Source organism: Hippichthys cyanospilos, chromosome 14 (genome assembly GCF_059441005.1).
Source record: "Hippichthys cyanospilos isolate Australia breed blue-spotted pipefish chromosome 14, RoL_Hcya_1.0, whole genome shotgun sequence".
NCBI lineage: Eukaryota > Metazoa > Chordata > Actinopteri > Syngnathiformes > Syngnathidae > Hippichthys > Hippichthys cyanospilos.
Window position 1 is genome coordinate 12,751,112 of NC_142382.1, and position 27,373 is coordinate 12,778,484.

The 27,373-nt window shown below is 39.2% G+C and overlaps 2 protein-coding genes and 2 long non-coding RNA genes across 4 annotated transcripts; 2 read left to right on the top strand and 2 right to left on the bottom strand.

Annotated features, from left to right (window-relative positions):
* Window positions 1-1,188: 1,188 nt before the first annotated feature.
* LOC148413039 (uncharacterized) lies at window positions 1,189-3,031 on the top strand. Its single transcript, XR_015867704.1, has 4 exons — window positions 1,189-1,331; window positions 1,750-1,770; window positions 1,857-1,997; window positions 2,808-3,031. It is a non-coding gene; the product is annotated as an uncharacterized LOC148413039 (long non-coding RNA).
* A 1,062-nt stretch (window positions 3,032-4,093) lies between these two features.
* On the top strand, window positions 4,094-5,341 carry LOC148413040 (interferon alpha-inducible protein 27, mitochondrial-like). The gene is made up of 4 exons (XM_088432326.1): window positions 4,094-4,261; window positions 4,354-4,386; window positions 4,474-4,635; window positions 5,150-5,341. Exons 1-4 carry the CDS (start codon window positions 4,252-4,254, stop codon window positions 5,233-5,235), a joined length of 291 nt encoding a protein of 96 aa, XP_088288452.1. The 5' UTR covers window positions 4,094-4,251; the 3' UTR covers window positions 5,236-5,341.
* Window positions 5,342-6,502: 1,161 nt separating this feature from the next.
* LOC148413041 (cytosolic 5'-nucleotidase 1A-like) lies at window positions 6,503-11,564 on the bottom strand. Its single transcript, XM_088433154.1, has 6 exons — window positions 11,174-11,564; window positions 10,282-10,449; window positions 9,047-9,176; window positions 8,265-8,387; window positions 7,940-8,124; window positions 6,503-6,945 (listed from the first exon to the last, which is right to left on the bottom strand). Exons 1-6 carry the CDS (start codon window positions 11,291-11,293, stop codon window positions 6,610-6,612), a joined length of 1,062 nt encoding a protein of 353 aa, XP_088289280.1. The 5' UTR covers window positions 11,294-11,564; the 3' UTR covers window positions 6,503-6,609.
* A 14,795-nt stretch (window positions 11,565-26,359) lies between these two features.
* On the bottom strand, window positions 26,360-27,134 carry LOC148413042 (uncharacterized). Its single transcript, XR_015867847.1, has 2 exons — window positions 26,995-27,134; window positions 26,360-26,855 (listed from the first exon to the last, which is right to left on the bottom strand). It is a non-coding gene; the product is annotated as an uncharacterized LOC148413042 (long non-coding RNA).
* Between the last annotated feature and the right edge of the window lie 239 nt (window positions 27,135-27,373).

Consider the following 27,373-nt stretch of genomic DNA (forward strand, 5'->3'; position numbering starts at 1 on the left):
AGTTAGGCGCCAATCAAATTTTAAAAATATATACAGTATATCCAATTAGTGTACTTACTTTACTTCTCTCTTTTTCTTGCATCAATGTAGACAATTTCTTAAACCTTTAAAGACACAGATGTTCATTTGTTTAAAAAAAGGAAAAGAAAAAGAAAAACAAGTCAGACTTTTTGGAACGCAAGTCTTTTGCGAGTTATCTTGATTTGCACGCAATCCCAAAAGCTGCTGTGAGCACATGTCCATAAATAAGGCAAATGGAGGACAGTGGAATTTTCCAACGGACGTGCAAGTGTTGGCAATGACATGAGCGCACTTGATGAACTTTCTGTAGGTGGGTACTATATGTACTGTAGTCGCATACATTTGTAGCATTGCCTTGTAAACAGCAGCCTGATGGGCTGTAGTGTGTTAATGAAAAGGTGATGTCCAAGTATCCTATGTGCAATTTATTTCTAAAGCTGTCTGTTGAAAGAACATTTAAACTTGAGCTATAAATAAAAATGTCTTTATGCTTTAATCACGAGTCCTTAAACAAGAGGAAATTGGTTTTCTCAATTAGACTGTAAGCGCATATGCACATGAAAATACACATTCTTGATATTGCTGAAATCCATGTAAGTTATACTTGGATGAAAGTACTGTACTGTAAAACCTGCGAGAACAGACGCAAGCTTCTGCAGAAATTGGTGACTGTGCAAAGCCAATGTATTTGTTTGAACGTATAAAATGATCATAGAAATACAGTACAGTACTGTAAAGTCGTTCTGTTTTCATCATGGCATGGGCTGACCCCAGAAGCTGCTGTGAGCAAAACAAGACCATATAAGGAGGGAAAGGGAGACAGGGGATTTCCGAACAGACAGAAATGTTTGCATACATTCAGGGCCTTATCCTATACATACATTGTGGTTTGTAGGAGAATATTCATTTATAAAAAGCATTTCTCATTTATAAATGTAAAAAAAAATGCATGTTTACATACAAATACATTATTTGCGTGCTCAGTTTAATTGAGAATTCAACTAAAGTTTTGGGACAGTCTGACTGCATTCGGAGTGCTCTTTGTGTCAGATTATATTGTGAAAGCTTGATACAAGAAAGTGTTCGACCTTTTGAATGCACTTTCACTTTCGGTTTGACTAGGTTGACTTTTCAAAACACCCCACATACATTCAACCAATAAGAACGGTGGAATCCACTCATTGCCCGCCCCCAGTCGCCCACCGTTATCGGGGAGCCACCGCGGAATTTTTTCCTCATTCAACCTCTTCCTCTTTCCTCTTTACTGCGCAACGACGAAAGGAGAAAACAAGAGAAAGCCGACATGGGAGGTGAGTTGCGTTTGACAAAGACGAGTGAGTCTTTTCTATGATATTAATGAGCTTTAAATACGTTAGAACGTACGTGAATATGCCCCCCCCACACACACACACAAACACCGCGCACGCGAGAATGTGGGGGAGGTAGACTTTTGCGTTGAGATTTGTTCCGTAAAAATGATCTTTTGTGATGCTGCGGTTGCAGTTAGGCATTCTTTTAAGTTATCCAGAGTTTAAATTGTATTTTTTATACTAACAATTAAAATGACAATCGCTGCTGAACTTTAGAAATATATATATATATATATATATATATATATATATATATATATATATATATATATATATATATATATATATATATATATATATATATATATATATATATATATGAAGTCTCATTAATATAATACATTTTCTGTTTCCTCAGGGAGTTCATCTGTTCCAGCTGGTAAGATTTTTTTTCTTGTTCTATCATAACACCATTTTCTTTACTATAACCAAAACACCACGAACTTGCATGTTTGGTCTATGTAGGCGCCATGCTTTATCCGCCCCCTGCTGGAACAACAATTGGCTATGACGTGAATCCGAACATCGGCATGATTGCTAATTTGCCGTATGCACCACCTGGACCAACGTCTACAGGAGCTGCTTCTGCTGCCGCCTATGCAGCAAGTAAGCATCGAATGTAGTGCTGTGCCATTCGATCCAAGTGTCGAAATGATAGACACCAACGCTGATATCGATGTCGTAGCGATAACAACGCTACGGGGGGGGGGGGGGGGGGGGGGTCCAGCCCTCCGTGCTATAGCTGCAATTATTTGTGTCAAAGTATTGTTAGATTGTAATTAAGAGCATAGTTGATGGATTTTTGCAGATTTTGACTTCCAGTATTATGTTCACCTGCCATCTTTGATTCTAATCTCCATGTAGAGAAATATTGTCACACGTGTAGGACGAAACCACAGAATGTCTGCTTCACCATATTGCTTTAATTAATTCAAGCTAATTTTAGAACTTTAACAAATATACGGTGTTGTTTAGAACTCAAGAAAGTTTAGTTAAATTTTGACTTAAAACTAAAATAGGTGCTTGGCTCAACAAGAATTGGAAACGACCACTCTTCCAAGAAGCCATGATCTTTTCTTAGTCTTGTAGTGGACGCCATCTTGTGGCCAGGCAATGTCACCACAAGGCTTTGGCGCCACCCTGTGAAATCTTAGGGCGTTATAGAAATGGGACAAAATAATGTTTTCAAGGTCTTCAGGAGAATACATTTCAAAATGTTCAATATGTGGAAAGGGAATGCGCCACTAAAAGTATATGTATGCCAAACAGAAATCTGCAAGACGCTGAGGCTAGAAATTCTGAAACACAATTTACAGTACCAGGATATACTTTGTAAAGATCCCTGCAGAAGTCTTTTCAGCTGTCAGTGTTAGATGAGTTAATGCTACATGCTAATGGTGTCACATCTCACTTTAGGTTCCACCTCTGCTGCTGCTGCACCCACTGCTGGCCATGTGATGTCCCTGTTCTGAGGTCCTCACAATGGAATTAAAAAAAAAAAAGTCCGCCATTTCAAATGGCCTGTTCTCATTACAAATAATGCATAGTAAGCTTAACACAGTGGCATTCTGTTTCTGAAGGAAATGTTACATTCTATCACTGTTGTGTTGTAGTTCTCAAGTAAAGAACAATACTCAGTGTGGGAGAGTCTTTCTTACATGATGTAAGGCAATTGGTACATAGCATTCACGTATAATTATGAGAGGATTGGGGCCTTGGAAGCAGCGTACCCAGAAAAATGTGCAGTATGTTTTTTTTTTTTTAAGAATAACCAGTTATAGTATCAATATTTGTGACATCCAGCAATATTCAGTAGCTCTAGTCAAAAGCCATTCCTTAAAAGTTCAACTATTCTGCTGTTGATTACATCAGTCAACAGCCACTTTTAATCACAGATGGCTTTGTGACCTTAAAAATACTTTTGATTTTTATTTTTAAAAATGCCTCTACTTTTTTCCCCAAGCACACAAGTGTTTTTAAGATGTTTTCGTTTTGTTAATGGGTTTACAGGTTTATTTCTCCAAGAAAGTTTTTTCTAAGTTTTTTTTTTTCTATGCTTTCTGCTTTTTATCGGTTTACTTCTCAAAAAAGGTGTTTTCTCTCTTTGTTATTTTTGTTTATAGATATATTCAAATAGTTCACATCACACGCTTCATTCTGATTTTTGGAATGAAAGCTCAATGTGATGTGATGTATATGCCACGGCGATATTTCCATCTCTGGTTTGATATTACTTTCTTCAATACATATGATAGGACCATGTTGAATGTAAGCTAGGACATGTTATCAAAGCATCGGAATTGTCCAATCGGTTTGAAAATGTCCTATAGTATAAAATAACACCTTTTTTAAATTGGCTGCTTCCATGAAATCAGCACACCAGCAATACGGTACTGTACCATCATTTTGGAGAGGCCACTTTTCTGTCAGTCACATGACTACGTTCACTAAAGGATGTTCCATAATATACGAAGATTATGCTTTAAATTAGTGTAAGGCAGACAGACGTAAAGCTTTATAAACACTGACGTCCCCGTGGGTTATGAGATTTTAAAATGTGGTCAAAACTCTTTGATGAAGCAGGATTGTGTTTTATTTCATTTTTTCACATGCGTTACATACAGAAACGGCGTGTATTACTTGCCCGCTGTGTCTCTAAAACGACGCGTCACAACATTCTGTCGTCACTCAATACCAGTCACGTGCTTCGTTCCGGAGAAACGAAACTTAGTTTCACCGACGGAAGGGGCTTGCGATCACGCCCTCTTTCATTCTTCCCTCCTTTCGTCCAGAATCGAAATCTAGCAGGAGAATATACGGTTTGCCCATACTTTAAGCGCACACATCCTTAGAGGACAGAATGGGATTATGTAAGTATTACGACTTTCTTAAAAAGGCCATCATCAATTTTAGGAAATGCAAGGCGTTGGCTTAACCCTTCAACGTGTGTTTTGATTTTCAGTGACGGCGGCTGCAGCTGCTGCTGCGGGCGCAAGTAAGATGTTTTACTCGCAATCAATTCATATTTCGTGAGAGACTTTGGAAACTGTTTTAACTGGTGTTGACGTCACTTGCGGTCCAGCTGGTACGGTGATTTTGGCTCCGGCGGTCTTGGGGGCTATCGGCTTCACATCAGCTGGGATAGCAGTTGGCTCCTATGCTGCGGGCATGATGTCAAGCGCGGCCATCGCCAACGGAGGAGGGGTGGCGGCGGGCAGTCTCGTGGCTGTCTTGCAGTCTGCAGGTAAGTCAACAAAAATCATTGCATTCGTAATACCCAGTTCAGATTAATGCGTTTGACACCCCTGAGAAATGCTTTTTATGAGACATTTTACTACAAATGGCCTTTCATCTATTTAGCTGCATTTTTGCTCAATCCTTTTAGAAATGCCAAAGCATCTGAAAAGAAAAAAACTTTTTTTTTTTTTAATCATTTACAACTGGACAGAAATCATGACCTCGGTTTGAGTGACACACTCCATTATGGCTTAAAACAGTATCTCCCAAAAAACAGTATCTCTGTAAAAAAACGAAAGCAAGTCTACACAACCCATTCTTGAAGCAATTACCTTGATGTTGGACTTTCTGACAGTGAGATACTGTTTTTGATCTATCTCTAGAAAAAAATGACAAACGTTTTTATTATCAGCTGTGCCCCATTTTGTGTCCATGTCCAACTGTCAATGTTACTGTTTCAATTATAGAAAATGCAAACGATGGTAGATAAAGGTGATGTTTCTTTTCTTATTGTACTTTAGGTATGGCTGGTTTGTCGGGCACTACCTCTGCCGCTCTGGCCAGTGCAGGAGGAGCTGTGGCAGGAGTTATTGCTGCAATCTTCTGAGACCAAAGCCTTTGGGGATAAAACAGATACTTTCATGTTATATTATATCAGTGATATGATTAACAATAGGCATCCAAAATCATTAAAACTTCCAATTTTGGCTATAGTTCATTGTCTCCATTGCTTATTTTGTTCAGGATCACAAAACTTTTACTCAGCTGGCATTTGCGTACAGATGGCGTACGCCCTCTACTAACCCGTCTGCCAGTCTCAGTAGTGACAACCATTCATGCGCAGAAATAATAAAGGAATTAAATAGAATTATAAAGCACACCACCCAGTCAACGTACTTGTGTTTTCAAAGAAGATGAGTCACCTAACTGCCATGGCAAATGTGACTAGGAACTCCAGAGCCTCCCATATGTTTCAATTTAGTTCAGAATGATCTGTGTCCTTATAGTCAAAACATGTTTTTTTTTAATAATCTTGTGTTCATTGAATAATAGTGATCAGAAACATATAACAATAGTTGAACATGCAAAGCAAAGGAGAGTGGTGCGTTTAGCTTTTGGCAACGTAAAATGGCCACCGGTGGCCCGCGGGTAAACGGGATTGTCAATCCATTCGTTTATAAATCCGTGCTCACAACGTAGTACTAACAGAAGTAAACGGGTAAACAAAGTCAACAGAGCCATTTGGTTCTTGTTTACAACCAGCATATAAATTAAATCTAAACCCTTGCTTTCAGGGCTTTGCTTATTTTCTTTTATTCCAACAGCCGCCGCGCAGAATGATGACGCTAGTCACATGTTTGTGTTTACGGAAGCAACCCCTGTCGTACGAAGGCGACAGTGTCCAATATATGTGGGGAGCAGGGGTTATTTTCTCCTCATCTCAAAAGATGCACTTGGTGGCAAGGCGAGGCTTTCGTTCTTATTTTATTGGAGAAGTTTAAGACGTTTTGTCATTACCGTGCAAAATGAACCGTGCTTTATCTCCATACATATGGTACACACACACACACACACACACACACACACACACACACACACACATATATATATATATATATATATATATATATATATATATATAGAAGAAAGTGAAGTGTCTATAAAACTGCACATCTGTTTTAATGAGACAAATATATATATATATTTTCAATTTAATGGTAAAATACATTATATAAACTACATCACATGTACAGCGTGCCACTGATGTGTAAGCTAAAAACAAAATACTGACATTTAACAAATTTAAATAAACAACAAATATTTAGCAATAATTTTAAGCCACGTAAGCATTTTGTTTTGTTTTTGTGTTGTTGTTGTTTTTTACAACTTTTTACATTTTGTAGCACTAGTACTATCATGCCAAAACAGTTTCCTCTACTTCCAGATGTTTACAGCCTTTAGCATTAAGATAGTAAAGAAGTCATTTTTTTACAAGTCTCTGCGCAATGCCGTAAGGAACATGACAGGCCACCGTGCCAAGCTCGGCCGCTCCTTCAACGTGAAACATCTGGTCGTCAAAGAAAATGTGCGGCCTGATCTTTTCCAGCATGGGACCCTTTGGCGCTCCTGCTAGGAAGAGAGCCTCGTCAATCTCCAGGCCCCACGACCGCAGTGTTTTTAAGGCTCTGGTACCGGAACTGGCGGCACTGCGAGCCGTCACCAGAAAGGTGCGGATAGGGCAGTCCATGCGCAGTCCTTTGTCAAAAAACTTCCTCTGTAGTTTCCCCAAAGCCTCCAGGAAGCCTTTCAGTGGGCCCTGCAGCAAGATGGAAGAGCATAATGACAACACTAGAATACAGTACTTTAGGTGTCTTTGCCCCAAGTGGGGGTGAGGTTATCTGAGCAATGCATCATGTTGCAATTCTACAAACTACTGTACTAAGACTACATAATAGTGAGTTCAAGATATTGCTTCATGGCTGTCTGTCAATTTTTGCAGTCACTATTTTCCTAATTAGCTTAAAGAAACCTTGTGGTATGAGAGGAAGCCAAACATGGTTCATTCCTTCTTTTTTGGCTCAAGAATAGTTTTGTTTGTTTGTTTGTTTGTTTGTTTTTGTAAAGGGATTTGCAGTATTTTAGCACACAAAAATCTGGCTTTGCTCCATCCATTTTAACAGCTTCGTCCTCACAAGGTTCATGGGCATGCTGGAGCCTATCCCAGCTTTTTTTGGGCAGTAGGTGGCATACCCTCTTAACCAGTTGCCAGAATATTACAAGACTTTTTTTTTGTACTCTCACCACTCAAAATATTCAGTGGCATTATTAATACATATTGAATTTTCTGCTTTTTAGACAATAAAAGCACACAAAAAATGACAAATGTTGCACGTGTTCATCTATTCATCCATTCATCCATTTTCTAGAGCCATTATCCTCACAAGGGTCGCAGGCTTGCTGTTGCCTATCCCAGCTGACTTCAGGCAGTAGGCGGTGTACTCCCTGAACCGGTTGCCAGCCAATCGCAGGGCACACAGAGATGAACCACCATTCACACACCCAGTTACACTTAAGGAGAATTTAGTATTTCGAATATACTTGCCATGCATGCTTTTGGAGTGTGGGAGGAAGCCGGAGTGAACTCATGCAGGCTTAGGAAGAACATGCAACTTCCACACAGGATTATACATTCAAGTGGTAGCACATTATTCACATTCAACCTGTACACTCCCAAGCAACTCTTCCACAATAACTTCTATTTGTACTTGAGAACCTGCCATCCATCAGCATTCACTGAGTGTATACTGTACATGGTCCAGCGGCTTGTTCTCATGAGCCTTCTCGTGCTCAAAGAACTTGTCCAGTCCGTGGGCCTTGAAAATGCGTTCAGACTCGTCTGAGAAGAGGACCGCATCGCCGTCAAAGGCCACGCGAAGCTGACTGTCCGACACTTCCTTCATCTTCTCCGGCGTGAACATGGTGGCTGCGGCAATACCTGACACACATGCACTTACATTTTTAGACACACATACTTAGATTGTTGCAAGACTGTAGACTTATTGGTGCTTATTCAGGATCTAAATGAAATGCTACTTATATGACACTTCTATTTATATGGTACATTTATACACTGACCTTCTTCCAGAGCTTCTCGCACCTTGGAAGAGTCAGCAGAAAGGTACAAGTTTGTGTGGTAGGCTTTCAAGTAACCTATTGGACTATTTCCTCCAGTCATGCAGAAGCGCTCGATCAATAAGCCTGGAAGCGGATCAAACAGAAATGATGTTAGTGACTAAAATACACACACACACACACACACACATATATATATATATATATATATATATATATATATATATATATATATATATATATCCCTTTTTGCCTTTTTATTGTTTTCTTTTTTGTTTAAGGACATGCTTCACTCCTGTCTTGCGTCCCTGCACTTGGGTCCAAACCACATCAGTTATCAGCTGTGACATAAAACACATAGTTGTTGAGAGTTGTGCATTTTCTTTCTCACTCTGTCTGATTCCATTGAGTAATGGCAGTGGGGGTCGCCAATTCTCTTGGGGGACATTATTTGGTGTGTGGACCATGAGAAAGATCCCATTTTAAACAAACATCAAACTGGGATTTGGTCAACAAGAGGGATTCAGTAAAGAAACTGAGTTGAGCGCCACAAAATTGAGAAGCCACATCCTTTTGTTTTGCTCTTCCTTCCTTAACCTTAACAACGGATGCCAGGGTGTAACTTCCTGCAAAGACACATTCGCCAACGCAGGGTCATGGCATCAGAGTGGGAGGAGGCCGAGGAGTTCAAGGAACCAAGTGATATTTTTAAGAGAAGTTCATTTTAGAATTTCAGAGTGTCTGAGAAACACAACAGCGAAATCAGGCGTGTGCTTGAAACTCACTATGATGATTGATGGTATGGATGAGCCGGAGGCCCACGTACGCGTGGTTGTTTGTCACGAGCACCACGTCGAACAGCTCCTCGCTCTGTGGGTAAAGCTCCCGCAGTCGACTGTTGACAGCCTCCAGAGCCTGGGAACACCACCAATTGCACATTTCATTTGAAAATACACAAAGCTCCTCATCACTGTGTGGGCTGCATGTGTCTGTTTGTTCATTAATCCTTATTTTTCTTCAGCACCCCGAGATACTGGAATAAGCATTTTAAAGCACGTTGCGGGGGCGGGTTAAAGACTCAGTTTACGGTATACTGAAATTTCTGAGACGGATGAATGATTCCGCCTATGCCGAATGTTCCTATTTTATTAGGGTTATTTCTTAAGGTTCTTGATTTTGTATTCATTTTATTCAGTGCATGTTTCTCATATTTCTCATGTCTCCCAGTATAAGTCAACCTCGCTTAAAAGTCAACCGCCCCCTTTTTTTTTTACTTCAATTTGGGGGAATTTTACAAAAACACAAGCATAAGTCTACACCAACTTTAATGGTTACATAGATCATGGCTGTCCAATTATAACACATGGTGTGTAATATTAAAATGACAAAATGATGGTACTTTTAGACGCTTTTTTCATCGTATATGAAATAACATACTATTTCAGTTATAAGGTGGGGGGGTGGGGCGAAAATGAGACAAGGGCGAAGCAATGTACGCATGCGAGTAGATGCAAATGCTGAAACTAATGTTGCAACAATAAGATGATTTGAAGTTTCAATGCCTTTTTTTTTGACACGGCTGAAAATTAATTTGTCAAAAAGCCTTAAAAGTCATCATCACTTTCTGACAGCTAAATAGTGCCTCCTATTTAACTCACAGACGTCCTCTCCAATCTCCTCATCAGTTTTCAAACATCCTCGTTACTCTTCCACAGCTCGGGCCCTTCCAATTTGTGGAGGTCTTCGGAGAGGATTTGCTGATCATCATACTTGGGATATTATCCCAAGCTTTCAGCTTTCAGGTTGCCGATCGCTATTTCTATTGCATGAGCCAATGCTAATGATTGAACAAATTCTCCATTTTTGGCGTCTCGAGAGATTTTGGCTGACGCCAGCGATATGCATGAAGGATGTAACATTCAGCGATGTCATTTGTAAATCCCACACCAAACACTACAGTCAATGTTTGATCATTGATAATCATTTTTGCTGCACTGTACCATTCTAGGAGCTTTCTGACCTTGACGAAGGAGAAGGCAGGGCCAGGACTGAAAGGCTCACTTTCATGCTCCAGCTGATACTTGAGGTACTCCTCCATGCCTTGCCGCTCGTAGATCTGCTGCTCACGTTCCATGTTGAAGAGCACCCGCGACGACACGGCGATGGTGATGGCGTGCTCAGGTTTGGGCTGAAAGATGACAGAGTCAATGTAAGAAAAAGAACAATATGCCATTTAATACTTATGTTGTTTGAATGATGCCTTAATAATTCCTTGCAATTGATTTCCCCAGACCATTTGAGCTGAACTACCGAAACTCATCAGGTTTTACGGTGTAGTACTTATCTGCGGGGCCAAGCGTCATTTGTTTTTACAGTGCTGTCAGCGACAAGGTGACAATGATGCAAAACACTTCATCACCTCTGCAAGGGCACATACCACAATGCCTGAATGTTCACAACATTTATTTGATTTAGTGATTTATAGCAAGTCTGAAAGAAAACATTTACCGTAGTTGCATTTTAGAAAAAGAACCCTTTATTTATCCTTACGTGATGGAATATTAAGGCATCCTGCAAATGATGCCGGTTGCACTTTTCGATGCGGATGTATCCACAGGTTGTTAAACTGGTGAAAGTGAACCAAGAATGCTCCTGCTTTGCTTGTCCTACAGCTGAGACAATTAGGACATTTAAAAGGCTCTATTTGACCATCCTTTCTTCCTTGAGTGATTCCGTTGATTGTTCTTTCCTCAAATTGAAATCCAAATCACGTCTCTTCTGTCTACTCACAAATTTGCATACTGTAAAACCCATGCAGGCTTTTGGAACGGGGAAAAAAAAAAAAGCAATGCAATTATCCAACCTGGTTGTCAAACGGAGTAAAGGAAAATCGAAGCTGAAAGCATACTCACTGGTTGAGGCTTCCTTGTCGGAGTAGAGGGCTTCTCAAGTCTCTTATCTTCACGGTTGCTACTTGCAACATTCGTCTTCTGTGCGCTGGCAGCTGAAGTCTCACCATTGCTTAAATTCATTTTGAGGAAAAACAAAACCTTTCCTCACTTTCACGTTGTTATTGTTTCCACTCCCTCTCTCTTTGCCAGGAGTTGCCACCAAAATGCTGTCTCACTAACGCACATGGGCAATTTGAGCTGAGTTGCTGTGCACTCAAATCAGTCAGACTGCAGCAGCACGGCTGAGCACTCTGGAAAAGGAATAACATGCAGACGGACGGCAAGAGGTGGGCACTCAATTCACATTCTTCTTAGCTGCGGCATCGTGAGCTTGCCTGTTCTGTTTGCTATGCCTCTCTTTCCTCTCTCATCCACGCTGATGACTTGCAGTCAGTTTGGCATCCTCCCCCTTAGTTTAACCCTTTCAGCGTTGTATGCCCAGGAGTAACAGGAGCATCTAAGTGAGTGTGACAGGTGCTTGTTGCATGACTAAAAGGACGTCGTAGAGTAGAGTGACTTATCACAGTCGAGCAATGTCACAATACCTTCATGTGTCACGCATTTTTTTTTTGTGGGATTGATAGCCTGTTTGTGACTATATAGACTTTATCAATATATTTGAATATATTATAAACTGTGCTCGTGGGCGGCGTGGTTGCAAGTGGTTAGCATGCTCCCCTCACAGCGCAGCAGTTGTGGGTTTGATTACTCATGTGGTTTGCATGTAGTCCCCGTGCCTGTGTGTGTGTTTTTTCCAGGTACTCCTGGGTGGCACAGAGGAGGAGTATTTAGCATGAGCAAAAGTCACCGGTTCGTTTTGCGACTACGGCCTCACTGTGTGGAGTTTGCATTTTCTCCCCGTGCCTGCGTGGGCTTTCCCTAAATCCTCTGGTTTCCATCGATAGTCCCTAAAACATCTACTATTGTACACTCTATTGTATTGTACATAATATTGTACACGCTGAATTGCCCTTTGGTGTGTGAATGGTTGCTTGTCTGAGATTGACAACCAGGTGACGCCATTGGCCCGTGGGGATGGGGTGGTAGCAAGGGTTTTCTAGGAAAATAAAAGCCTACTCAATATATATTTTTTAAAAAACTTACAGTATAATTTCCTAAAATATTTACATGGTTTAATAATTATTTTCTAAATATTTTTACATACATGCTATTTTTTTATATTTCAAAATCTCACATACTCCCTGGAGAAGGCTAAACATTCACATTGAAATGTAATATTTAAAGTATTACTGAAGGTGCGACTGAAAAGCTAACTGACTGAATCCCTATGACCACAAAAAGTGTAACATTTCACATTCATTAATGTAGGAATAAAATGCCATCAACGTGTACGAAGCAGTTAAATTAATCTTGCTTGACCAGAAGCTCAGTACCCTTAAATCTCTGATGCTAGCTTTGTGATTTCTCCATCCTTATCACCCACTGCAGCAGTGTGGGAAATTGAGTCCGCTATGGGTAATTTACCCCTCTCCCCCCGACTCTTATTCGAGCCCCTGCAAGATCCTGGCACTGAAGCTGCACGAGGTGTTGCCAAGCAACAGCCGCAAAATGGCTTGGCCGGGGAGGGACAATGAAAAGGGACACCCACTTCCAGGATCTGATTGGATGTGGGAACAGCATTCAAGTGTCGATTTACCGGCCATCTCATTAGGTACCCCTGCACAAGCTAACGGGACCTATGAAAAGTCGAATTACTGCGGCTGAAATTTGCATTGTGGTAGAGTTTAGGAGTTTGGAAAAAAGATGATCTTCTAGTTGTGTAAATGAAAAGCCTTTATGTCAAAATCGTCTTTCATGTTATGCTGCGGCTCTTGTATTGGTGCACCTCTACAACGCTGCATGTAGCATCTGTCAGAGAAACAGACACACATCAAACAAAGATGAAAAGTGTAAATTGCGCTTTGAAGACATCGCATGTAATACAGTGCAAATTAAGTACAAACCAATTTAGAGTAGCATGGTCAGACTTGAGTGTAGATGATGCTGAGCAGACGCGTTTGTTGAGACTCATTGAAGACGATTCTTCGTGAACAGCCATCCATCAACACAAACTTTAACTGTTCGGTCATAGCAATGACTGAAACCGATCCAATGTGACTAAGAGCAGAAAATTGATTCATTTCTTTATTATGTTTGGTTTTTCGCACTCGCCTTTAGCACCACTCCAGGAACGCACACGATTGCCTGCTCTGTTTGAGGAAAGTTGAAGGAGAGAAAAGAAGTCCTAACTACAGCAGAGTAGAATAAAGTGTTCAGTGGGCTCCGCTATTTCATTTTTGACCACAAGATGGCAGTAAGCTTATTTAGTTTGCGATAAATGTAGATTTGAAAGAATCAGACCAAGCGTTATTGTAAAGGAAATTTTTGTCTTGACTTCGCCTTTAAACATCTATTGCAAAACATTTGGTGCTCAAACATTAATCGATTAGAAGGAAGCACTACACTACACTAACTACAAACCTGAGTAGAAAACACACTTCACTTTGTATTCATTTTATAACTATTTACAGTATCAAATAAATTTGACATTTTTAATATAAACGGCTATAGAAAATGGATGGGTGAATGTGTTTAACTAGAGAGCAGTTACAATCCTAAAAACAATTACTTATCATCCGATTTTGTTCTTATCATCTGGTTCCCATGTTAGGCTGGAGACTGATTTTATGTTTTTGTTGTGGCCCCTTGGGCCTTTCGTTTGACAGTCTAACCCTATTTTCAATTTAAAAATAAAGAACCTCAAGAGAATTCTATGAATAATTAAATGTTTTTATGTTCCCTGAAGATTAGTGAGGGGTATTAATACAAATCTTTTACATTACAATATTACAATATTATATTACTATAAGAGGAAGATCTTCAGGTTAGTTTTGACCCATTTTTATTTATTTGAATAAAAGAGACAAAGCAGGTCTTTTCTTTCCCCAAAAGAAACAATTTTAGTTTAAATACGAAGTGAAAATCAGACCCACTAAGATGACAAAAATTAAATTTGCATGGTCAAAAAAACAATAATCAATCAAGCAAATTAAACCAACATACTGTACATCAAGTATTAGGCTCAAAACAACTGTGCAAGAAAATGAACGTGTATATTTTTATCTCTATGCATGTGTAGCTAGAGAGACCGTTGTGTTCTTTGTAGAGCTTGATTCCGCAGTAGAAGCTCATTCGTAATATGTCCATGTGGTGCACAAACATGAATGTACATGTGTGTTTAGATGCAGCATGTGTGGCAAAAAAAAAAGACACTTTTGGCATGTTCTTTGCAGACAAATGTTTTACAGATGAAGCAAAATGTCCTTATTGCTGGGACAGACCTGACGCCTTTCTATTAGAATTAGGTGGTCTCAACTGGGAAGTTGTAAAAAAGGCACATTAGATATGGAACACATTTTTCATACATTAAGAGACCATGTTGTGCTGAAATATGCCAGACAACACAGAGTTCTTCTGCATGTACATGAGCTCATTTTCGTTAGTCTATGTCATTTTACATTATTTGTTAGCATTAGGCAACCGTACGAAAATTATAAAATTGTAAAATTAGATTGTTTTTTTAACACTTTGGTGTTTATATATACACTGTTTTAATCTCTTTTTTTAATGTTTAGGTTAATACTAAGATTCAACTGCTTGTGACAAAAAAAAATGTAAACAATCACACATTTTGAGAATTCGTTGCTCAAAATGATGTATTGTTATAATTTATGGTTTCTCTTCAGTGAAATAATGATATCAGGTACTATCTTTTAAAAATCTTAAAATACAAGCGCTTTAAAGAAATTAAATGTCTTCAAAGTAGGGGTATTACTAAAAAGACGTACATATTTTTAAACATATCGCAACGAGAGTACCTACACTAAGCATCCGGCGGACACCAAACCAAATTTGAGGTATCACGTGGTGGTGAAGGCTGCTGAAACAAGGCACCGACAGCACCCACTCGTGGCCGTTCTACTATCAGGAAGTAAATAGCGTGCATGGCTGACTTTTTTTTTTTTATCAGCGTCCATGTTAATCTTCTCAAATGCTCATCAAGTTGGAACTTTTCTAAATCCATGTGTGTGCTTTTTTTTATACAAATGTGTATTATTAGTATAGTTGTGCTAAAGTGTATACAGTACTTACATTTCACATACACTTCCATGCTATTATTTGGCCATTGGAATGCAATTTATACAACTACATGTTTATATAATTTGGAATAATAATGAGAGTGCATAGTAAAGCTCAAATCCCTGATAAGTGTGTTCTTTTTTTTTTTTTTTAAAAATGCCTCAAATTATACAACGTTGAGTGAACATTGTTTTATTTGTTGATGCTTTGTTTTTATGACATCAGTGCCTCAGTAAAGTTGCGCCTTTGTATTGCGCTTGCTCTGCTGAAGCTCAGAGGGAGTTAACAGGAAATGGAGACAGTTGGGCCGCACCCACCGGGCTCATTTAAATAACGCCGGCATTTTGGCGCGAGGCAGTGTTGAGCCAGCCTTTCTTCATACCGACTGAAACCACGCCCCTCCCTCTGCACTCCGAGTGGCGGGAAATGCAGACCAAAATAAACACACAAAAAAAGAAAAGAAAGAAGGAAAACAAAAGAAAAAAAACGGAAAAGAGCTTTAGTGGCTCACCTTCTCTACACCACCTGCACTGGTTGCCCTGGGAACATCCGGATAGAATAGAATGTAGCTTGAGGAGACGTAATAGTAGAAACGCTGTAGCCTTCTTGTCTCAGTGGGTGGAGACAAAAGCAAGCATGAGTGGAGTGGGCCAGAACAAAGAGGGTACACTTATGCCCCGATCAAAGCTGCAACCTCAAAATATACCCTGGCCTAGACTTTACATAAATATAGAATCTAATATATAACTCTAATTTAGAACTTTAAACATAACGTATGTTTAAAGTCCTAAATTCACAAGAATAACAAACTGAAGATACAGTTTGTTATACTTGTGAGAGGTCAAAAACTACAGTTGATCATAAATACAGATAATTTTGTGAGAAAATACTCTGGTAAAAGTAGAAGTACAGTTATACTCTATAAGTTTCTATAAGTTATACTCTATTCTATAAGTTTAGAATAAAGTACCGACTGAAACATAATAGAATAAAAGTTTTTATCATCCATATGGGGCTTAATACCTGTTTGGATAACAGAAAATTCTTCTCTCAACACAAACTAGTTGACGTCTTTTATTAACTTGCATGGAGCTTGAATTGTGAGAGAAAAAGAACTCAATTCTGACAAATAAGTCAGCTTTGAAATGACAACAAGGTCCAGCACAGTAACCAAAAAGTCACACAAAAAATAAGGTAAAGAAAATAACTGAAACAATACACCTTAACTGATTATGTGTGTGTGCTTTCTTTTCAGATAAGACATTTTGAATAGCATATGATGGTGGTTTTTGGCTGGCACATGACATTGCACTCACCACAAATCATTTGTTTAATTGACAACATCAAGCAGTTTTATTAACTGAAGTCATGGATGTGGAATATCTTGCTTGCGGGGTTTTATTGTTGCTACTGGGTCACATTTCTCCATGTTTGTTTCCACTTAAGACTTCAATCAATCAAGAGCTTAACTGTGGTTGACCTTAACTCTCTGTATTTACGCCTATTTTCTACATTGTGGCGCCATACACAGACGACGGAAAAAGTCATGAGCCCATTTTGACAAAAAAAAAAGGAGTAAAACGTGCCAATATCTGTTTTCAGATGTGGGATATGTAAGTCAAGTCATGAGAAAAATAATAGTCACGTTAAGTACAGATACCTAAAACAATTACTTCAGTAATTGTGTGCTTTGTTTACACACTCCCCTTCAGGGTAGCGGAACCGTATGAAGGTCGCACGTCAGGCCCTGACCACTAAAAGCATCTGCCGAGCACTCAACTAATTGAATTTAATTTCTTTCCATTGCTTTTCTCAAATGTGATTGTCCAGCCAAAGCCCTTCTAGATCTCTGGTGTCTGCAGGTCAAAGTCAAAGAACAGCAGATCATCTCACTTCCTGCCTCCTTTGGCTTACCACAAAAACAGGAAGTGTGTGCTGCCTGTGTGTTTCCTGGGCCTTGTAATAGGCGAATGATATGGACTCTTAATACTAAGATTGTAAAGCAAAAGACAGTTTTATAACGGCTAGGTCTTATAAGCATCCAAAACAAGCAAACCTTCACAGCCCCTTGTGGTTAAAAACACCGCATGAGTTTAAGGCTCTGCATTTCAAGCATTCAAATGCATATTGATGTAAATATAATCCACGCTGTTCTCTCACAGTTGCAGTAATTGGTCAATAAATTGGCTTTTGATGTGCGTGGGGGTGGGATTGGCTGGGGGTGGGGGTCACCTGATTAGGCCTTACTACCCGTAGGGGGGCACAAAGAACACAAGCACTAAAGTAGATACCTAGCATGTTTGTGGGGGTGGAGGCTGTAATGGTTTTAATGGTTGTGAGGCAACAAAGATGAGGTCTGCAAAGGGGTTGGATGGGGGGGGAGGGAAAATCCCCTTGCCTCAGTAGCTTGGGGGTGCAGAAGGCGCTGGGGGTTGGCGGCGGCAGCACTCAATGGGCCCACTTTCAAAAGACGCGGCCCAAGTCCCAACTTTGGCAGAGGCAACTTTACACCGCTGAGCATAACAATGGAACATCTGCTGGCTGACAAAGTCGAGTGGCTCTGACTTTAACTGCTTCTCAGTCCTCAGTAACAAGTTACAACTTATTGCCATGTTGTTAATGCCTCTCATCTTCTAGCGCATCAAGATACGATTCGACACTTTAATGGCAATAAAACGATTAAGGGTAGTATTTGTGGTTCCAGAGATTACCCTAAAATGTGTGTTATTTATGGGGCATAGTTACTAGTTTACTGTTTTGTGTAGGCTTGAACATGCAGTACCAAAAACTGCCACGAAATCAAAACGTTGTTTTTAATACATTTTTAAAATAATTTGATATTTCACAAAAGTAAGGTTGAACCTGATACTTGTCAGTTTTTTGTAGAATATGGCTCTGAAGTTAAGCAGTTGTTTGTTTGCTTTTTTTTCTTTATCTCAGTTTCTGTGAAACTAATCATCCAAGAAAAATCATATTTTGGAAAATGTTTCAACTGGCACCAGAGATAAAGGCAGAAGCAAGACATGCAAAATTTTGGGAGAGGTTTGTGTACTACCATATATGAGCTACTCTGCTGACATTGCAGATCTGGAGACTTTTAGAAATGGATATACACATTTGAAAACTTGAAGGCTCAAGGTGAGAGGGTTTCCCCAATTTTACCCCAATTTACTTTTGGAGTGTTCCTATTAATATTTGTGTCTTTGTAGTAGATATTCTACAGGGCAAGCTGAGGGTTATGTGGGAGCCAATTGACAAATTGACAAAAAAATGACAGTGATTCATGTACATGTATGTTATTTGTCCCATTTATGAATAAAATACCATGGAACCACCAAAATAGGATTACACCACATGCATTACAATGACCTGGTTTTATTTGAGCTCGTCTTCAGTCTACTCTGCCGCCAAATTGTCATATAACGAGGGAGCATAGTAAAAAAAATTAAAGTTGTTGTGCCTAAAAGTCCAGAAAGGTTAAGCGCAGTATTTTAAACCTCCAAGCACATGGCGCTAGATTTGCCCAGGCACAAAAAAAATACAACTCACAAACTAAAGCTAGTGCTATTACAATTTTGCTTGTCAAGGCTTGCCCACTAATGATATCAGAGTCCAAATTAAAGCCAGGCCAAGAGTTTGGACACACCTTCTCATTCTGTGTGTTTTCTTTATTTTCATGACAATTAACATTGTAGATTCTCATTGAAGGCATCAAAACTATGAATGAAAAAATGAAAATAAATTTTATATTCTGGTTTCTTTGAAATAGCCACCCTTTGCTCTCTTTGCACACTCTTGGCATTTTCTTGATGAACTTCAAGTGGTAGTCACCTGAAATGGTTTTCACTTCACCAGTGTGTCTTATCAGAGTTAACTAGTGTAATGTTTTATCAATAGATTTGCGACCCTCATTTGCGTTGTGCAGAAGTCAGATTAATATACTCGACAAGCCGATTGGACTACTGTTGAAAGTCATGATGAATAACAATTCAAATTGATATTATGAGAAGAACCAATGAGCTAACTAAAGTAAAATGAATGGCCATCGTTACTTTAAGAAAGTGAATGTGATGGTGTGTCCAAAACATTTGGCCTGTAACTGTACGAGGCAGCCAGTTGGACCCGACCCCCTATGAAGTGCAACAGAGAACCTAACAAAAACGGCCAAGCTTATCTCCTCCCAGTCAAGAACTGTTTAACCCCCACCGTGTCAAAACGTTTGCTCAACAAATGACTGATTTTCTCTGTCAGACACACCGTCCCCAAAACATTTTTTTTTTAAATCAGAACCAGAATGTCTGACTATCATAATTATTTTAACAGATTTTGTTGGGTCATAATAGTGTTGCCGCAGTAGCTCATTTTTAGGACTTATGTTTTTGGAATGTGTGACAAGACCAGAGTACCAGTATAATAAACAAAACCTTTTAAACTAAAACAAAACCCACCACCGATTCCGCCATCTGATTTTTACTCTTTTTTTTTTGTTTGTTTTGTTTTGCATCAGTCATGTCATCCAACGCTCCGCCCTGTAAACGTCAGTCTATTATGATCTATAAGCCAAAAAAAAAGATTGTTGAATGTTTTTTCATGCAGTTACCGTAAGAGGTTGTGTCATAACAGTAAATTATGGCATAGGATGCACCTAAGATAGAAGGAAGTGTTGCTGTAACTGTTTCAAATTCCTTGGCATTTTAATAATCCCGTCTGAGGAGTTTTTCGTCATCTCCCGCAAATCACCAACACGATCCACTTTGCACGCTATGTGTGAAATCACTTTGTGGTGTAATAACTTAATGAGGTGCAAATTACCACAGCCACATCCATGGGCATTGCGATGAAAACAGCTTGCATCATGATGAAGTTGAGGAAACAGGTAGGTGATGTATGTTTTGACAGTAGTATGAAGTCAATTTTATGTTATATAACATTGTTATATAATAAGAGTTGACAACAGATCTTACAGTCTCTCAGGGGCTACAATCCTACATTCACATTAACGACATCCAACAGAAGTCCACATATGTTAACACTTTGGCGACAGAGACGGTATGGAAGAACTCCCCTCGAACAGAAACAGGCATTAAAGGCAAACAAGAGTAGGGACTTCAGTTTTTGTGCGAAGGTGGGTTAGATCCAATGCTGGTCATTTACCAGTCGAGTGCGGGGCAGGAGAGAGGGTTGCGCCGCTGTGGGAGTGATCAAAACGGACTTCAAACATGGCCAAACAACACAGGTCCTTTAATTGCTTTCAAAAGAGGTGCACTATTTGCGGGCCAGCGTATCGACATGGCAACAGCATATCTGCGCTAGGAAGTGGACATTTGAAGATATATATATATATATATATATATATATATATATATATATATATATATATATATATATATATATATATATATATATATATATATATATATATATATATATATATATATATATATATATATATATATATAAATTTGACCTCAAACTTGCTGTATTGGCTGTCATTGTTGCTATTTCTGATACCATAAATCAACATAAATCCAACTACCAATGTAATTATCTCTGATTGTCATTCTGTTATAAACTGCCTATCAGTATTGTAATAGGCTCACCTGCAGAACCTGTACACCTTTGGTGTGATTGAGTCACACAAAATTCAGAGACTCATGAGAGCCAGCGAACACAAATGCAGTGTGACATCTTGATGACCTTTTGATGGGTTCATTATAATGACCACCATGGTGTTTGCAGGCACAGATGGCAACAGTGTTTGCACTAACGGGATTAGGATTATCTCTAGATTACACAGGCAAATAGATATATCTGATGCACTGTCGTGGCGTGGCTGCATGGTCCTAATTAACGCTCCAAACTGTGTTTAACCAAAGTATGACAATCCACCCAAATGTAACCACAAACTAAAAGTTGAAATAAAATACAATAAGAACTTGTATTGTCTTTGTTTTTATAAATATATGCATATGATGCATATGCATATGAGGAAATCAAAGGAGGGAAAAAGATTTCATATCAGAGAATAACTGGTCGATTAATTGGTTGAGACTCAAATGCATGACAGGAGCGGCTTTGATTGGCTGTGTTTGAGGTTGGTCATGACTAATCCTATAGCGGCACAGCTCCTTCCACTTGCAGAGATGTGCTCATTTTCAATATTAAAAACTACAAGTCTAACTCACCTATGTGCAGAGTTACGCCACGCTTCGCACTGGATTTTTGCCAGTCACAGAAATAGAGCCCAAAGAGTGTAGCCAACCAATACGCTGTAAAAACAGTTTGATAAAAAAAAAAAAAAAAACAACAACAACAAAAAACTGGATCAAAAAAAGAGTTACCCAAATCTTTGCGCAAAATTAATAAATTCAAAAGCAGGGTTGGTCCTTTTTTTGACCCAATTTTTTTAAACTGTTTTTAGTGTTTAAAAAAGGTAGTTAAAAATAATTGCGCTTAAATGAACTCAAATTGGGTCACAAATAGATTTACAACCTATAAAGTTTGTTTGTGCCTTTTCAACATGACTTTTTTTTTTTTACCTAACTATTTTTATAGAACAAAAAAAGTGTTGGTTAAGAAATAATCACAGCTGGTTCAAAACAAAAATACTGGCACCACTTTTTGGGTAAAACTGAAAACATTGGGTTTGTCCCCTTTTGACTTGATTTAGGTTATTGCTGAGTGAACTGTTTTTAGAGTGTAAAAAATGTTTGTTAAAATAGATCATTCTAAAACAGTTGAGTCAAACAATAATGGTCTAATCCAACATTTTGGCTAAAAATTAATACCATATAATGTTCAGTCGGTCCCCTATAAACATGTTGGTTTGGAAACCACTCAAACAGCCCCTTTTGACCCAATTTGGCTTATAATTGACCAAACAGTTTTGTTGGTTTAAAAACCTCCTTTAAAATGGCTGGGTGAAAACAAAAATGGACTAATTAAAAAGTTGGGTTGGTGCCCTTTGTACCCAATTTGGGATCATTTTGACCCAATTGTTTTGAAATGGGGCGGATCGGTGGCACAGTGATTAACACGTCCGCCTCACAATTAAGGGACTCGAGTTCAAATCCAACTGGCTCCGGCCTTACTGTGTGGAGTTTGTATGTTCTCCCCAAGCCTTCTTGAGCTCCGGCATCCTCCACACTCCAAAAAACATGCATGGCAGGTGAATTTGACATACTAAATTGTCAAATTATTGAATGAGATTATTTTTCAAATCATGTAAGGCACTGACTGAGATAATATTCTTGTGGAGGGTGGGAACCATGTGGAATTCCAAATAAAGCACAACAGGCGCTAAAACAAGAACTTGTGAGGCTGAGTGTGTTTATTTGGTGTTGGGAGCAGCGGTGTGACATTGCCGAACTGAATGGCAGTGCAAAACAAACGGCAGCAATTTACCACCAGCAACCCAAGGAAAGCGCAACACATCCTACCCGTTACAAGTGAATCATCACCGTTATGTAACGCTGACCTTCGGACAGGGAGGGCAAGGGACGCGCACGCATAGAGGAACTGTGCAAAGAAGTGTGACCCAGATCAACAAACACACATGCACATACCTGGGGAGCAATAAACTGTGACCATCAGATAGGAAGTTGATAACGTAGATGAAAACATGGCTGACAGGGAGGGACAGTAAGACATTGAAGATTATGACTTGCATGCCCACGAGCGCTGGCTGCCAGCTTCGTTGCAGTGACCGAATTCTTCTGGAATGTGGGTCAGTAGGCAGAGAGAACGTAGAGAACAAAGTAGAGAAAGTTTCCTCAACCTGTGTGTGCGTGTGGGTGCTGTTGCCCCCACAGGGTCCTGCGCATCTCTTCCCGCTTGGGTTTCCCACAGCTTCCTTGACCGTCAACCTCTTGAAAATAGACTAAAGGGAAGGGTGTGTGAGTGCTTGTGTTGAGCAAGTTTTAGGACAAGACGGCTTCTTCCTCCAGCCAAGCATGCAACCGCCGCAAATCTCTTTGCATAGTCCCCAAATGAGTGGTTAATAAAATTGCGGCATTTACACAGAGTGAGTTTGATGTTGCCGCAAGATAAACCGATTTATCTTACACTTTTATAATTTGTCCTACATCTACAAAATGGAGGTCAGTGATAAGGGAGAAAGGCCATAGAAATCACAAACCGCTGCAGTGTTTATGGTCCTTGTTCACACCTCCTCACAATGTAAACACACAATGCAAGCTAGGCTACAAAGAAGACAACCGTCAACAGTGGTAGAAATATTGCCCAACAAATTTGTGCGTGTGCGCGTGTGTGTGTTTTAAGCTACAGAGGCAAGAGACTCAGCACAAGCTAGCGGATGTTGCAAAACTTGATCCTCCCTCGTTCCAAGAACAAAGATGCACGTTATCTCATTGCACAATTCTAAAGCCTGAAGAGGTGAAGTTGATGTTATCAGCACACATGTATAAGCTTCATGCCTATGGGATGCCTAAAAAGAGGATGACATGTCCATTTGTTTTCATTTTGCTGATCCTACTTAACACAAACAAATGCATATATGCAACTTTCCACATACTGTACTGCTAGTTGTCGTGATAATGCATAGGATAAGGATGATTAGATCAGCTGTTGTGCTTCTTGTGCTTGAGTTGTTGGAGGTTGAAAAACAATTGTTAATCACAGCCTGACGTGAACACTTTATTGGCTATCGGTATGTTTGACATAACCTCCTGTTTTGGGTGGTAGGGCAAGTTCAGGAGCAGAGGAAGTGTGAAATGTTGAACAATGATGAATTTAAATTTAAAAATTGCACTGACGGCATCTTTGATAAAGGTAGAGTGAGATGTTGTCTTTGTGAGAAGGAGCTCACATACCACAGAAGTAGCTCAAGTTTAGCCGGCCAAAGATGTAAAGAACCCAGCTAATGATAGCAACAAAGACGCTAATATAGCAAGGCTCTTTGCCAAACTAAACTAGAGGACACTGCGTTTAAGCAAATCAGTGACGAGCAGGATGGACGATGTTTTATTTTATGTTAGTTTCTAAATATTTGGTGTTTGACAAAGAATACAACACCATTGCTCCTGATGCTCAAAACTAAAGGCTGCAGCCAGCTCTTGGGGTTTGTCTCAAAAACAGCAGAATTTGAATGGTTACAACTGCATCTGTTAAAGTCTGTTCAGCTAAATAAATGAGTGAAACCATTTTTTTCCTGTTGTTGAGCAATATTTTGATTGGCCACAATAACACAATGTATCTAAATAAGACTGACTGAGGATCTTTCTCTGCAAATTTTTGGTGGATTAAAAATAATTGAGTTGGATCAATGTACCCTAACATTTACATTATACTATACCAAGTCATTTATATACATGTTGAGTGTTATTGTGTGCTTGTGTAATTATTTTTGTATGCATCTTTAAAAGACACACGTCTCAAAGAGTCTAGGGTCAAAGGTCAAATCATTCCATACTGCCACCCTTCTACCAGGCTACCACTTTGCATGCGATTGCATCACATCTGAATCTCACACACACAAAACAGCGCATCGTCAAAGAGATGAGATTTATTTAGCGTGCGCAGAAAGAGGAAGTACAAAGCAAAGAAAAACAGAGGCCTCTCTCCACACAACTTAGTGATCCATTCTCCACAGTCCCACCCTGATCACACACATCGACTTGTGTATACAGACATTTAAGTCAGATCGGTGGTGGAAAAAAAAAAACTGAAAGAGCTATACATGCAGAAAATGACTCCTTGCGGCTTCTAGATTGTGAAGACGAAAATAAAAGAGGCACATAACTTTCAAGACGTTTGTGTGTGCGTGTATGTGAAAGTGCTCACATGTGCTCTTCTGAAGTTCTGTGTGGGCGAGCCTCAAACTCGGGAGCTGAATTTCTGGTCTGGCAAGTTTTTAGAGTTGAACCGGCAGAGCAAAAAGACACAGCTACTTATTCAGGAAAGTCTGCTTTCTGACACACAAGAGTGTGTGAAGTGTTTCGGTTCCTTAGTGAACACGCTGGGCCATGTATGTCTAGAAACTATCACACTTTAAATCTGAAATTTACTATACTTTATCTGCATTAGACCGATACAGTTTTACAAGCTAAGAAGCCACAGTGGCCCTTTTGGGAGCAGGATCTGCACTGATTCATTAAGTTAAGGATAAATAGCTTGTTTTTTCATATGACTGTAAAACAAGAGAAAATAAGCGTAGTACTATAATGCTGGATCCCGTCTGATATCATTATACCTTTTCCTTTCGCTTCCTGGTGCGGCAAAACGTTCAACTATCGAGCTACTGATGACAAGCTGGTGATGCTTCACTTTTTTTTTTTAAAGTGACAAACCTTCATTATGATAAGAATGTTTTTGAAAAATACTACAGGATTTTTTTGTGACAAATAATGAATGCACTGACAGGGGAAACGGTTTTTCAGTGTCGATATTTGTTGAGGTTATTAAAACCCCTGTGCACTATTTTGACCATTTTCCTCCACAACATTCTTGCCATATTTTAGCCAAGGGATGGCATACACCTGGTAGTTGATAACTAAGTGGTCATGTCAGGATGAACTTTGACATATTGTCAACATTTGGGAAATTTCAGCTCCCTAGTGTCTTCTTCCGACGCTTTCCCTTTGATGTGGAATGCTTTTGATGTAAAGATCAAAGGAATGGACAAAACACAGCTCAAGGGTTAACGACGCTCAATGAATACGTCTGCACAAGGTTCTATATTCACCGTAGGGCTGCAGCTAATAATATAATACTGGATGAGCATATTATTTTGTCGATTAATAAATAAATCGGACAAAATAGTTTTAATTAGCACTATCAAAAGAATATAAAAATACCCCCCCCCCCAAAAAAAAAAAAAACAACCCCAACAAATTTCAAAATTAATACTCATCCACATTTTTTAACTCAGATATGTTGTGTTAAAAACCTTTTTAAACACTTAAAGGATTAAAAGAATGATCATCAGTATCAAAAAAGTGACTTCACTCACACAGTAGTAACCATTTAGTTGTAATAACTGCATAAAACTTCAAGTAGGCACTGTTTATATATTGTTGTGCACATATGTCTTAAGTGCAAGTGTGAAAGAGCGATGACTTGTCCTAAGTGCAACCAATTTATTAAAAAAAAAAAAAAAAACAGCAATGAACACCGCGAATATGTCAAAATGACTTTTGAACTGCGAGAGAATATATTAGTGCTTTTCCAAATGCAAGATTACAGTCAAAATGTGTAGTTTTATTGAATTTTCACTTCTCTCTGCTAAAATGTGTCCCCCGGGGGTGAAAGTGCACAGGAAGCGGGTGAAATCAACACCAACCACAAAAAAGGCCTCGACAAAGGAGAGATGTGAGACGGTTGGAGCGCAGGGCGTGCCGGGCTCGTCCGTCAGGCTGTACCTGAACAAAACTGTGCTTTAATACGCAACTGACTAAAAATTCCACAGCCAGTCACCCTGGCTTGCTGAGACTCGTCTGCGGGGTCATCAACAGGGTCACAGAATACACAAGGACTAAAACTGGAACTAAAAAAAAAAAAAAAATGTTACACTGTCAATTTAACGAATTAATTTGTGTATTCTGCCTGTTACTTTAAAATGTAAGTGCTGCAAATGCTATAAAAATTAGATATATAGATAATAATAATGATAATAAAATACTCACATAAGAATCAAGATTCTTGTTTGCTACGATCTAAAATGTCCAAAAATGGATTTTAATAAATCAAAAAGTAAAACAAAGCCGCTTAATTTTGACTCCCACATAACTATGGTTTGGCGCACAGTTCCAAAGAAGAGGCAACAATCACGTCACAAACCAACAGTGTGCTGTGAACTTAAACATAAACATGAAAAATAATGCAGAGGTGCCAATGCAATAACTGTAATATGCTTTTGTTTTGAAGGTGTTTTTTACGCAGGTGGTTGCGTAGCAGTTAGCGTTACTCTGCTGTGATGGTGGAACACTTTGCTGGACTCTCCCCACGACTTGCTTTATTACCATCACATCAAATAGCCACCAACATCACCATACCGAAATGAAA